We start from the raw sequence: 14412 nt of genomic DNA, 5'->3' as shown, positions 1-14412 counted from the left end.
CGTTTAAGGAGGCATGAAAACCCTCTTATAAGACGAGGAGCGTGTGCGTCCTCGTGACTTTCAACGTGAAGAATGCCTTTAACTCGTCCAAATGGTCCAACATAATGAGGGCTATAAGGAACCAGAAAGTACCGGACTACCTGAAAAAGATTCTTGACAGTTATCTCCAGGACCGAAAAGATGGACCAAGAGAGAGTCGTCTGACGTCATGTCAGCGGTCGCACAGGGATCTGCCCTTGGGCCCGACCTCTGAAACCTTGTTTACGACGATTTTCTGCGCCTTGAAATTCCCCCGGGGGTCAAGCTGACGGGCTTTGCTGATGACATAGCATTGCACATCACAGCAAGATCCCCAAAGTAGGCCAAGCGAAAATTACGGTGGGCGGTGGTGATAGTGTCGTAGTAGCTTAGGGATCACGGTTTTGAACTGGCGATAGAAAAGACAGAGTTGGTCGTTCTCACCAGGCAGAGATGGTTGGGTAATAATTCCACCTGAACGTTGAGGATGAGGTAATCTGCGTGAGTCTGGTGGTGCGCTACTTGGGAGTGTGGATCGATTCTCGACTTCTGGGAGCACATCAAGAGAGCAGTCGATAAAGCCGTTAGGGTTGCCAGGGTGCTAGCACGGTTAATGCCGAACATTAGAAGTTGACGGGAGGCCAAAAGACGGCTTCTTGCGTCAGTCTCCAACTCGATCCTGCTGTACGGAGCAGAGGTATGGGCGGACGTACTCATGAGAAGGGATATCTGAGAGCGCTTCACTTTGGTGCAGCGCCTCGGATCCTTAAGGATCGCGTGCGCGTATCCCTGGTGACTCTACCCTGAAGTAATGCTAACGCGGTTCCGGGGTGGAACTTAAGCCACGCAGCATGGGGCATGTTTTAGTATGTACGGATGGTCTAATAGAAAAAATGAGAGTAGAGAGAGGAAAGTTACAAGAAAGCTTACCTTTGTTGCAGTAACGTCAAATACGATTGTGTTGATATGATTTCGTACATTCCCATATGTAGGTATATATTAACAAACAAGTTTATACTATTTATTTCCGAGCTTAAACGATTTGTTCTCAAGCGCGACATGCAACCTTGAACCGCTACACATACAATGTGTTAACAGCTCACTATTAATAAATAGTGCATACATTGCCGTGTTTACTGATTTTCCGAATCAATAAATTATTTATTAATACTTCGTTTTAGAATTTTCTACAGCAACTATTTGCCACTGCACAGAGATTGTTATTTTATTGGCGTGGATGATAATTACAGTGTGTGTTAGTAAAATTAATAGTGCAACTATATAAAACGTTAAGTAAAGTTGTAGTCAGAGGCTACAATGGCAATGAGAGTTTACAATTTTTGTCAGTATCGAAGCTGTAAGAGAAATCAAAGCAGTCTGTGGCAAAGATCTTCAGGTTCTCTAATACTACAACACAAAAAGATTGTCATGACAAATGGACTCTGCACTCTGGTAAGTATATCATATTACGGTTGCTGAGTTTCATTCTAAGATGTGAGTATTGTTTCTTATAAAGAGAGTTAAAAATTAAATTTTGCACCCATTATCTAACTCTGAGCCCTAAGAGGGTGTTTATTTTCGCGACAATGCCAACTATAAATTTTTAATTAAATAGCCAACGGCGTATCGCGATATCGACTTTTATGCCGCCGGATCAAAATATTGCCTTTACAGCGTCAAAAGCGTTTCTTCGAGGGTTTGACAAAATCTCGCAAGAAACTCGAGAATATAATTAAATCACGCACTCGTTTCGTTTAACTTTTAAAATCAGATTTATTAACAAACAGGTAACAATAAATATAAACTTAATAATATAACAAAAATATGTGTGCTTGCTTGCTTGTTTGAAAAACGGAATAAAGAAACAACTGAAAGTCTTAACAAGATTAGATTAGAAGAAAAAAACAATAAAACAGAACAATCTTTGAGCTAAGCGAGACTCGGTAAGTTCGACGTTAAAAGTCGCAAAAGGTCGTTAACGACGCAACTATGCTTTGCTGAGCGATTGATCTGCACGAGAGACAAAGCCTAACTACTCGTGCCTGCGAGCGAGAAAAGCCAGTATAGCCGAAATTTTACTTGCTGGTAAATTTACATGTAAGTGTAAAAGCTAGTTCGTGGATGTGACGTTTAAGAATGTGTTTGAGTTCGGCCGTACTCTCTCGCAACCAGCAACAGCAGCTTCAGGGTATTTGTTTACATTTTAAAAACGCGTTCTCGTGAACATACCGCCCACCTTGCTGTATCACAGCAAATTAATTATTAAAAAATATAAGTTCTTATATGTATGCAACTCAAAAAAAAGAAAAAATTAATATAAAATTCATGAAAAAGAAAAAAATGTAAAACTGAAATTTCTCTCATATGCTAGGGCAAGACAAGCGAATGAGGATCGCTCATCCTCTTACAATATGTAAATAAGTTTCACAAAAGTAAAAAATACATAACGAATCTTCGACTAGAAAAAAATTGTTTGAAAAGAAAAAAATCGATACTAGTACATTCTTTTAAATTATTAAAATGTCAATTTTTTTTGTTGAATTTGCTGAAATCACTTCACATGGATTGTTAAGAAGTTGTATTTGTTAATTGTAGCTGCTGGTAGGTATCATTAACGTCCGTGTTGACTGGGAGCTTTATTAGCTTAACGATAGGGCGTACAAAGCTACTGTCAGCCGTCTTGACAGTGACTGCTCTGACGAGTCCGTCCTTACCAGGATGGAGCGTCGTGACTCTTCCAAGTGGCCACTTCGTTGGCGGAGTAAGATCATCCCTTAACAGTACAATATCATCTATTTGTAGATTGGGTTGAGGATGTAACCACTTGTTACGTTGCTGAAGCTGTTGTAACACCTCGCCTCTCCAACGTTTCCAGAAAGAGTTGCGCATTTGGCATAGCAAATTCCAGCGATTACTAGTGCTTAACTGCAACGTTTTCTCGACTTCTTCTGGATGTGAGAGGCACGATGAACCAATGAGAAAGTGCCCTGGTGTTAAAGCTGTTAGTTCGGTGGGCTCTGTACTCAATGGGGATAGAGGGCGAGAGTTTAGACAAGCTTCAACTTTAGCTGCCAGCGTAGAAAGCTCTTCAAAAGTAAGCTTGGAGTCGCCAATTACTCTTTTGAAGTGATACTTGAAGCTGCGTACTGCAGCCCCCATAGGCCGCCAAAGTGGGGCGCTCGTGGTGGAATAAACTTCCATGTTGTGCCTCTAGTTGCAAGTTGACCAGCTACCGTTTTGTTGAACTCAGAGGTCTCAGAAAACATGCGGCCGAGCTCCGCCGATGTCCTTTTAAATGTTGTTGCGTTGTCTGAGTAGATCGTGTCGCAGACTCCTCGTCGAGCTGTGAAGCGATCATACGCAGCCATGAATGCGTCGGTCGTAAGATCAGACACGATCTCGATGTGGACAGCTCTGACTACAAAGCAAACAAAAATTACTACATAACCTTTCGTGCTTTTTGCACCCCGACCTTTGGAGAAAAGCACTGGGATTGGCCCTGCGTAGTCTATCCCAGTTATGGCGAATGGACGTAGTGGAGTAACTCTTTGAGCTGGTAGTGCAGCCATCTGCTGATGTCCACTTTTCTGGTTGTGTCTGATGCACTTGTAGCAATTCCGGTAGACTCGTGTGACGAGCTGATGGGCTCGTGTGATCCACACAGTTTGGTACAACTGTGAGAGCATGAGTTGTACTCCTCCATGCAGTGTCTTAATGTGTGTATCTTGGACAAGTCGCTTTACAATTGTGTCATTGCCAGGCAGGACGATAGGGTGTCGCTCACTGTATGGAAGTGGAGCATTTTCTAAACGGCCGCCAACTCTAATGAGACCAATCTCGTCTAAGTAAGGTGCCAATCGTACCAAATTGCTTCGCTTAGAAAGTGGTTTGTTGGCCTGTAGCTGCTCCAATTCGATGGAAAAATGTCGACGTTGTAGTGCTCTAAAACAAGAGGCAGAAGCCCAAAAAAGCTCTTGAGCAGATAGGTAAGTGTATTGACGTTTGTCAGTTACCTGACGAGCGTTGAGTATCCATCGCGCGCAATAGGCGAGGATACGGCGTATCTTAGCAAAACTAGAGAAGCGTTGCAGATATATCAGACAGTCGTCGTCGACATGCTTTTGTAAAGTTGCCTCCTGCATTACCAATGCTTGAATGTTCTGTTGATCGGCGTAGTCATCATCTGTTGTTGAAGGCCATGTCGATTGTGGTGATGTCATCCATATGGGTCCTGACCACCACAGGCTATGTTCGGAGAGTTGCTGAGGTGTAAGTCCTCGAGTTGCGCAGTCGGCAGCATTGTACGAGGACATTACATGTCGCCACTCAGCTTGTGGATACAAAGATGTAATTTCGCTTACTCGATTGGCGATGAAGGTTTGCCATCTTGATGGATGACCTTTTAGCCAATTCAACACGACTTTGGAGTCGAACCAGAAGTGAATGTACTGTGGTTGTCGATGCAGCTTAGGTAGCAGGTGCTTAGTTAGGCGAACAAGCAACAGTGCTCCACAGAGCTCCAACCGAGGAAGAGTCTCCATTTTTGTTGGAGCGACCTTTGTTTTGGCCATAAGAAGAACCGAAGATTGACCAGGAACTACAGCGTAGACTGCTGCAGCGTAGGCTCGCTTTGAAGCGTCAGCAAAACCGTGAAGCTGCCAAGAAAATGTTTCAGAACAACCTATCCATCTGGGCACTTTAATGACGTCTAATTTTGTCAGAGAGTTACGGAACTTCATCCACTGCTGCAAGAGATCTCCTCGAATCGGTACGTCCTAATCGAACTTATTGATCCATAGATCCTGCATCATGATTTTTGCAGTTACGATGACCGGTGCAAGCCAACCTAATGGATCAAATAATTTAGCAGTTTCTGAGAGAATAATTCTCTTTGTTATGATCGATGGAGAGGGTGCTATTGTAGGTTTGAAAATAAAATTATCGGCTTGAGGAAGCCACCTGAGACCTAGCGTTGATACCGCCTCGTCCACGTCAACGGGGACCTCATCAATGTTGCCAGCTACAATTCCATCAAGAAGACTTGAATTATTTGCTGACCATTTACCCAACTCCATCCCTGCTGATGCTATAAGCTGGATCAGCTGATCACGTCGTTCGATAGCTAAGTCGACTTCGTCCGCGCCTCCGAATATGTCGTCCACGTAGATTTGATGGTCCAGAAGCTTGGATGCCTCTGAATGCGTCGTACGGCCGTCCTGAGCCAGCTGTTTGAGTACTCGAAGAGCCAAATAAGGTGCTGGAGCCGTGCCGTAGGTGACGGTAAGCGCTCTATAATCCTGCAAAGGCTGCTCAACTGAGGGTCGCCACACAAGGCGCTGCCAGTCTGCATCATCAGGATGAATCAGAATCTGTCGAAACATTTTGATAATATCAGTAACAAAAACTAATTTTTGAAATCGCCATCGAGTTAAGACGATTGTGATGTCCGCTTGAAGTTTTGGACCTGGAGACAGTGCATCATTAAGCGAACATTTACTTACATCCTTTTGGGAAGCATTGAATACTACCCTGATTTTTTCAGGCTTATCTTGTCTAAAAACTGCATGATGAGGCATGTAGTAAGCTTCACGTGAAATTTGATTTAACGGGACTAATTCCATGTGCTTTAAATCCAAGTACTCCTGCATGAAAGCCTTGTACTTGTCGGCGAGGAGTAGATTTTTGTTTAGACGCTTTTCAGAGCGAAAGAGACAAGCTACGGCTATATCTCGCGAACCAGAAAACGAGACTTGCTTAAAAAATGGCAGTCGAACGACGAAACGACCTTGAGGGTTACGAGCGTAAGTAAGAGAGAAGTAATCTTCACAAAATTGCTCTTCTGGGGTGAGGTGTCTTTCTTGAGGGACCTCCTCTATCTCCCAGAATTTCTCCATGAATTTATCGAGAGAGGGTTCAGTGTATGTGTGAAACACCTGAACTGAAGAATGATGACACGATTGACTATTCGCAGGAGCTCCTGTCAGAATCCATCCGAACACAGAGTTCTGAGCTATTGGGGTTCCCGCTGGACCTTTCACTAAGCCGTCAATGATGATTGATGAATAAACATCTGCACCGAGGATGCAATTGATTCGACTTGGCTTAAAGAATAAAGGATCGGCCAGTTTGAGACTTTTCGTATGTGACCATTGGTTTTGATCAACTTCGACTTTTGGCAAGAGATTAGTGAGTTTGTCCAACACCAAAGCCGAAAACTGAATGACAAAATTTTTATCGACGTTAGAGAGCAGTGAGATACTTACTTCCTTTCGAGCGATCGAAGTTACCTCAGCTCCCACGCCAGTTATCAAGCGAGAGATTTTCTGAGCTTTGAGTGAAAGCTGCGAAAGCACATGTTCCGCGACGAATGATCTCTCAGCTCCTGGATCGATGAGAGCACGCACAGTGACCTTGTTGCCATGTGCGTCTGCTAGCGCTACAGATGCAGTAGCCAAAAGAATTGATTTGCCTGCTGAAACACTCTTAGCAATTCCCTGACTCGAAAAATGGACTGAAGAAGCGTCTCTAGAGTCAGACGATGACAAAGAGTCGTTTACAACTGCAGGTTTTGATGTCGATCCTTGAGAATCGTTATGTAACCTTGTGTGGTGTTTGCCCTGACAGACAAAGCATCGTTTAGGCGAAGGGCAATGCTTGGCAAAATGAGAAGTTTGAAGACAATTCAAACACAACTTCTCTTTTTTGCAAAAATCATATCTTTGAGACAAGCTTAAATTTTTAAAGTTTTGACATGCGAAAAGATAGTGCGTTCCACGACAGCAGAGACACGATGCATTTTTCTTGTTTGAGGTAACTTCTGTTGTGTGCGCAGCTATCGATTTTGATTTGTTCGATGAATTTTGCGAGCTTGACTTCGACTGAGAGTTCGAGCTACTTGAGGTGGTAGGTGAAGCTGCTTCTAACACACGAACGAGCCTTTCGAGAAATTCGGTGAGCGAGTTATATGTCGGATATTCGTTACCCTTATCAGCCTCTCGTTCCCACTCTAAGCGTGTTGATGTATCGAGCTTACTTACTATATGATGCGTTAGCCACAACTCTCCCATTCTTTCAGCGGGAATACGCAAATTTTCAAGAGCTTGTTTGGTCTCGCGCACGACGTCCATAATGCGATTTATTTCAGTGACCGATTTCTTTTGCATAGACGGGCATGAAATGATATGAGACATGTGTGTTGCGAGAAGAACTTTTTTGTTGTCGTAACGATCTTGAATTGACAACCAAGCACTTTCATAGTTTTCGGCAGTAATCTGAAGATTTTTGAATCGATTAGCCGCTTCACCTTCGAGCGAGAGAATTAGGTATTGCAACTTCAAGATTGGCGGAATGGTAGGAGCGTCATGTACAAGCGCGATAAACATTCCCTTGAATGTTTCCCATTCAAGTTGCTTACCCGAAAATTTTGGCAGCTCGATTTTTGGTAGAGGGGATCTATAGGAGGGGCTTTCCATAGTTATATCGACATAATTATTATCACCCTGTAACGATGACTGATTGCGTCCTGGATTTATTACTCCTAAAATCAAAGTCTTCGTATTTGTATATTGTGCAATCGCTGAGGAATAATAGTCTTCCTCGAAATATTTCTCGTCCTTAAATCTTTCCTTTGATGCTAGAAGTTTCTTGTGCGGCTAATAAAATTCGTCCCACTGTTTTTCTAAATTTTCGAGTTGCGTCTTCAACCAACCAATCGAACGCTTTTCTTTAGGAGTTTTTAACATTGTTTTTTGGAAATCCATAACGAGTTCGAAGTTAACTAATTGCTCTTCAAGTAATTCTTCCATATTATTGATGAAATGCCAAAGAAACGCCGAACTTGTGAAAACAAAATAATGCTCACGAACGAAAAGAAAGGTGCGATATAAACAAAAGGAAGCAAATATTCCATTACGTACAAGGCTAGATGTATAAGCATTCAAAAATTCGAGAACCTTTGGAATCTAAATAAATAACCGACCTATTTGGCCTTGAAAACGACGAGTGCGAGATGTTTTAAAAACAAAGGAGCGAGATGAAGAGAGCGAAGAGGCACTGTACCTTAGCCGAAGCAACGTATGACAACACCGACCTCTCCCACCAACTCCAGCTCATCAAAATACCGCTGAAGATACGCTGGTCGAGCTGAGTTGTATGAGCCGATGAATAAGGAGGCCTTGAAATGATAAGCACTAATGCCCGAGTGTTGCCTGTTGACGACGACTCTCTCCTCTCAAGTCCAAGGGTATGATTTGTGCAGTCGATGCCGACGGTGTACAAAATCCTTGAAAATAGTTTAAGCTTTTTCCAAATGCTTGAATTCAAGTCACTGTTTGGCACTAGTAAAGGCAACCACGCTCTGCTACCATGTTTATTTTCGCGACAATGCCAACTATAAATTTTTAATTAAATAGCCAACGGCGTATCGCGATATCGACTTTTATGCCGCCGGATCAAAATATTGCCTTTACAGCGTCAAAAGCGTTTCTTCGAGGGTTTGACAAAATCTCGCAAGAAACTCGAGAATATAATTAAATCACGCACTCGTTTCGTTTAACTTTTAAAATCAGATTTATTAACAAACAGGTAACAATAAATATAAACTTAATAATATAACAAAAATATGTGTGCTTGCTTGCTTGTTTGAAAAACGGAATAAAGAAACAACTGAAAGTCTTAACAAGATTAGATTAGAAGAAAAAAACAATAAAACAGAACAATCTTTGAGCTAAGCGAGACTCGGTAAGTTCGACGTTAAAAGTCGCAAAAGGTCGTTAACGACGCAACTATGCTTTGCTGAGCGATTGATCTGCTCGAGAGACAAAGCCTAACTACTCGTGCCTGCGAGCGAGAAAAGCCAGTATAGCCGAAATTTTACTTGCTGGTAAATTTACATGTAAGTGTAAAAGCTAGTTCATGGATGTGACGTTTAAGAATGTGTTTGAGTTCGGCCGTACTCTCTCGCAACCAGCAACAGCAGCTTCAGGATCTTTGTTTACATTTTAAAAACGCGTTCTCGTGAACAGAGGGTAAAGCACTATTGTGGCTTGAATAACGCGAGTTGCTGACGGAGAGATTTGGCGCCCTTACAAGTTCACACGCTCGCACGTGAAAGCACACCCCCCTTTACATACGCCTATGAGGAGATCCAATTTAAATTTGCATCTATGCGTCAAAAAAATTGAATTTTTCTTTAGTAGCACGATTTCGAAATAAATTTTTTCTTGTTCTTTGTACTATTAAAAAAAAGCGAAGAATCATGTACCAGAATGGCACAGAAAATTGTAATATTCAAATACTAGGCGAGCAAGAACTTGCACTGAATTATTAAACTAGCTTTTTTTTTAATGCTGTACAATATTAAGTGTTTGTTTTGTAAGGGATCTTGATAAACAAGCACACATAACAATTAAAATTTTAATAACTTTTCAAATTTCCGATTAATTGTTTAATTAAAATTATAAAACAACTTTAAAAATTAAAAAGTAAGTTGGCATAGTATTTAAAAGAAAAAAAATTTATCATTTCAGAGTATTATTTTGGTATATGTGGGGTAATATATCGCAGGGAGTAATATACATAATAGCATTACATCAAATAACCTATATTTCAGGTGTATTTTAAATGTTTTATAAACTAATATTTCATACAAACCATTTTTAATTAAGACATGTAATGCTAAAAAAAAATTCATTCATTCATTCATTAATTGCAGTATCAATACAAATTCTTGTAAATATTCAATCGAAAACCGATTATTATTTCTAAAACATCTTGACAACCATATTTAAGCATTATTGAGTCCGGCATTCATTGCTTTTTTAGGTGTGCAAACATCAGTGATGTAAAATCTCCCGATTTTTTTTGTATTATTCATAAATAAAATGTGCCCCTAAATGAAGCAAACATTGACTATTGGAAATCCAATTATTATTTAATATTATTTACTAATTAAATGTGCCCCAAGGGCCAGTCTAAGTATCCCGTCTTAGGACATACCTAATAATAAACGTATTTTTTTTAATACACAAGTAAATTGGTGGAATATTTTTTACACAGGCAACGGCAATTTTCGCACTTGGTCAGCATCCTCTATACGATCAGCAGGTCTGTGCACTGATCATTTTGCAGAGGATAACGTGATACAGAACGAAGATGGTATTCTACAGTTGCATTCTTGCGCAGTGCCCATTGATTGGCGAGTGTTTGAAGCTCAGATTATGGACGAAGAATCTGATCTTGAATCGGAGCAAATGGCGCAACTGCGTTCTATGGACCATATCGCAAGCGAAGTTCAAAACAAACAAATAGACATAACCGTTAGTAGTCAGCGAGAAAGTGCACATAATAGCAAAGCATTTTCTATCCCTTGTGGCGTCGAAGATAGTAGTAAATTGTTTGTTGTAACAAAACACTTCAATAATTCATCATATCCTACAAAAAATTACACTTTTTGAAAAGTCGATGAAAGTGAATTCAACGAAGTTTATTTGAGTCATGAAGTTGATCGTGATAGTAATAATACCCCGGAGAATGTAATGATTGATGAAGTGAAATCCCAGAAGCATGTAAATCAGCGTATTGAAAATAACAGAATTTTTAAGAAAAAAGCCACAGTTCAAAAATTTTGTTCAGTCAAGAGTCAAAAGAAAACGCGGTTTATTGAGCGTCAGATGAAACTTTTTCAAGAAAAAGTGAAGCATTCAACTACGGTATACAATAATGTCAAGCAAAACTTCTCAATTAAAACAACTCATAGATCTTGAAAAGGCTAAACAAATGAAAGATATTAATGATTTCTTCATAGACCTTGATTGTAGTGAGTCTTGTAAGACCTTAGTAGCGATGAAATCCAAACCGAAAAATAGACAAAAGTTCACGCTTGTTGAACAAAATGTATGCAAAATAATGTATTACCATTTTGCAGCTGGCTATTCTCAGTTAATTAAATTAGGCATAAGGTTAGCTGCAGAGTCAACTGATAGGAGTTGGATAGCGCAGTTAGATGTAACGCGAGGATTAAATGAGAATGTTTTGAGAAAAATTAAACAAAAGTTAAGTTTATCACTTGCTGAGAAGCGTATACGTTCGTTAAAATTTGATGAGATGAGCCTTAAAAAAATGGAAGAGTATTCTCCAAAATACGATGAGATGGAAGGTTTGGAGGAAATAGGTGATAATATAAAAAAAAGCAAAAATTGATATATATGCCCTTTTATTTTGTGTAGATGGCATAAATACTTAAAACCCTTAGCACCAGCTTCTTTATTTCACTTTTAATGAAAATGGTGCATCTGCTGACCAGTTGTATACTCTTTTACGTCAATTATTGTCAGCATTGATTGAAATTGGGGCATTTGTTAAAGTTATCGTATGTGACCAAGGTGAAAACAATTAGTCATTGTTAAAAAAAGATAGACGTAAAACGACCATGCTTTGAGCATGAAGGCAAGAAAATTTTTGCAACTTTTGATTGGCCTTGTCTTATCAAACGTTTTATTTATTACTTAAAAACGCGTAGTTATATTTTCGTACACGACAAAGTTATTATGTCTTGGAAAGATGTATTAAATACTTACGAGGTAGATACAATGAATTCCTCATCCAATTAACTTGCATTTTTGAGCGATAGACATTTTAACCCAAATAACTTTGAGTATGAAAGTAAAACTAGCTGTTTAAATTTTTAATAGGCGAATGGCAGTTGATATAAGAACTGCTGGTGAAGCGGATAGAAAAGGTGATGAAACTGGGTTGATATCGGACACGTGGGAACAATCAGCTGAGTTTATTAAACATTTGGATGCTATAATTGATGTATGGTATTAATATAGATTGCGCAACGTAAGAAAACAAAAGCGCCTGCTTTCCCATCTCAACCCGAAAATCCAAAAGTGCCACGAAGAGTTTGTGCAATGGTCTAAAAATTGGACGATACATCTGGTACGCTCCGGTAAACGCAGGAAACTTGAGACAGTTAGTAGACCACTGTATTTTGTTGGCTCATCTTTAACTGCTAATTGTTTATTACAATTGTTTGAAGACCTTAAAGTAGAGTTTAACAATCTAGAGTTTAAGTTAGCAACTTGTCTCTGTAACCAAGATAGCGTCGAACATTGTAATTCGAAATGTCGAGGTAGAGGTAGCTTCAATCCTAATCCAACTTGCCGTATGTATCGTCTAACTTTCAGACACATTCTATCAACTGACCTTATTGCCGCTCGTCAGCATAGAAGTGTTCAAACAACGGAATTAAATTCATTAATGAATACGAAACAAACTGAAAATAGTGATACAAACATAAACTCTTTAGCAACTGTTGCAAACAATTTGCATGATTTAAAATTTGACGACATACAAGAACTTTTGCAAGCAGCTAAAATGATGGAAATATTTTCACTCATAGACTTATCGAAAAAAAGGGGATTTTAAAACCCAAGGTATGTATGAGAGAAATGCTGTTACTTACTTGATTGTTTACACTGCTAAAACTGCTTTAAAAAAAAAGCAAATGTCCTGATTGTAAGAAGGTATCTATTAAACAGGTAGATAAAGGAGTCACTGTTGATAAATATTACACTAAATGTAGAGAATACACTTGTACTGACGATTCACTCTCAGAAGTTGCGTATTTATCGAAACCCACAGATTTTTTTCTCTAAAATTACTGTTTGTCAGTTAAATGCTTATAAACATTATCATGCATGTCTTTGGCCTCAAAGGAAACTAATTCAGTATCTAATTCATGTTGTACAAAGAAATTCTCATAATAAATTTCCTGAATAGTTTAAGAAAAAAAATCCATGCTGTCAGATTAGAATCGTTGCGTTAAAATTTTTATTAAAAGTAAAAGTATTTCATACTACTCAGGAAAACAATGAGAAATGCAGAGCAAAAGAAAAACTGGCAATAAAAATTAGTAGTTTACGACTTTCCTTTCTTTGAGTATAATCCCGGTTAATTGGTGGTGGTAACAATCGTCTGAGAATATTATCTGTACCGAGGAAACTCTAAGATTAGGAACCAACACACAAACAATGTTGGTGTTTGTATGTAGAAGGGCGGGTTCGTTGCCCTGTGTAAAAGAGCGAAGTTGCTTAGATTGCCGATTGTATAAAATATTTAAAAATAATTATTATCAAGTTTCAAAATTTATCTGTTGAATAATTAATTAATTCCTGCACAATATACAGCAATTGTTTTTTGATTATTACCTTATTGAATTCTCATCGTTCCCTGAATATTCCCTTAAGTTAATTAATTTAATGTCTTTTTCAACTTATTCAATATCTTTCTAAATCTAATTTTTTTTTTTTATTTATTCCTGTCCTTTTTTGGGTACAGACAATATTCTCAGTTCATATAAACAATTTCATAAATATCTTAACAGCTATTATTCTCGTTTTTATCTTAAACTGTAGAAAAGGAACTCGCAATCATACGTGGAGGGCAAGGTTTGCTTAAATAAGTACAATTAATTTGTTTTTAATTATCTTATATTTATTCAATCATATAATTCTAAGGAAATCATATCTTCAATTTCTACATGTATTAATTATATTTGAGTGATCGCGATTATTTACGTTAATAATGAAAAAAAGGAAATATATAATATACTCGATGATTAAGAATTTACTTAAAATTTATCCGCCTTCGTTTAATAGAAAATTTTACATAAACGACAATTTGAATTTTCCCTTCTTAATATCTCCGCTTAGACACGTTAGATTAGACTAGCACGAATTTTCAGTACAACCACGGAAGGTTAATGTTAGGTAACTACCTATCCTACCAAGTCACGTAGGGTTAGGTCGTTCTCAGGGCCCTTGGGTGTATTGAGCACTGCTCAAGTCGTCAACCCAGGAACTTCACCTAAGAACATGGTCGCTAACCCTAGTGCCTTGACTACTTGGGGATGCGTCGTCTCCACGCTTAAAGTGGTCGAGCACCGAAAGTCCAAGTAGGAACCGGTTAGTGGAAGGGTTACCAATAGGTGGTGTGCAAAGTTACTTTTCAGCTTTTGGCCTTCGTACTTGGTCTCCTTCTCTCACCTTGTGCTCGTTGCGGTAATGTACCGGTGCACGAGAGAGTTCCAGATCTGGGTCACCGCGGATCTCCACGTCCTAAGTTCGCTGGAAGAGGACTCCTTTGCATTGCGCGTCAGCACCTTTTATGCCTGCGTTGTTTCCTTTTTAGTAGCAGGTTTTCCCTTCTTTAGGTGATCGCGCTCTAGCGTTTTCTTAACGTACTAGACGCACATTCCCCGCACGCGGCGTTCAAATTTGAATTTTTGTGTTTCAAATAGAAATTTTTTATAAAAGGAAATATATAAATACATAAAAAAATGTGTACCCTTGAATTGTCTATTGGACGGATTTTTTATTACAAGAAAATATA

General features: G+C 39.2%; 1 protein-coding gene across 1 annotated transcript; it reads right to left on the bottom strand.

Moving 5' to 3' along the window:
- Positions 1 to 414: 414 nt before the first annotated feature.
- Positions 415 to 7823, bottom strand: LOC149374667 (uncharacterized). Its single transcript, XM_089592413.1, has 8 exons — positions 7727 to 7823; positions 6914 to 7555; positions 6282 to 6487; positions 4845 to 6233; positions 3491 to 4793; positions 3152 to 3436; positions 2680 to 3035; positions 415 to 567 (listed from the first exon to the last, which is right to left on the bottom strand). The coding sequence occupies exons 1-8, from the start codon at positions 7821 to 7823 to the stop codon at positions 415 to 417; spliced, it is 4431 nt and encodes a 1476-aa protein (XP_089448539.1).
- Between the last annotated feature and the right edge of the window lie 6589 nt (positions 7824 to 14412).

Source organism: Copidosoma floridanum, unplaced genomic scaffold, assembly GCF_036245765.1.
Source record: "Copidosoma floridanum isolate Cflo_tuat_1 unplaced genomic scaffold, Cflo_Japanese_pri ptg000016l, whole genome shotgun sequence".
In the NCBI taxonomy this organism is placed as follows: domain Eukaryota; kingdom Metazoa; phylum Arthropoda; class Insecta; order Hymenoptera; family Encyrtidae; genus Copidosoma; species Copidosoma floridanum.
Note: the sequence above shows the minus strand (reverse complement) of the source record. Positions and strands in the feature narration are given on the sequence as shown.

Coding starts and splice junctions, on each gene's coding strand:
- LOC149374667 (XM_089592413.1), bottom strand. CDS start 7,823: ATGGAAGAATTACTTGAAGAGCAATTAGTTAACTTCGAACTCGTTATG. Junction 7,556..7,726: donor TAAAGAAAAGCGTTCGATTG/GTTGGTTGAAGA, acceptor CTTTGATTTTAG/GAGTAATAAATCCAGGACGC. Junction 568..2,679: donor AGACGGCTGACAGTAGCTTT/GTACGCCCTATC, acceptor ATGTGCTCCCAG/AAGTCGAGAATCGATCCACA.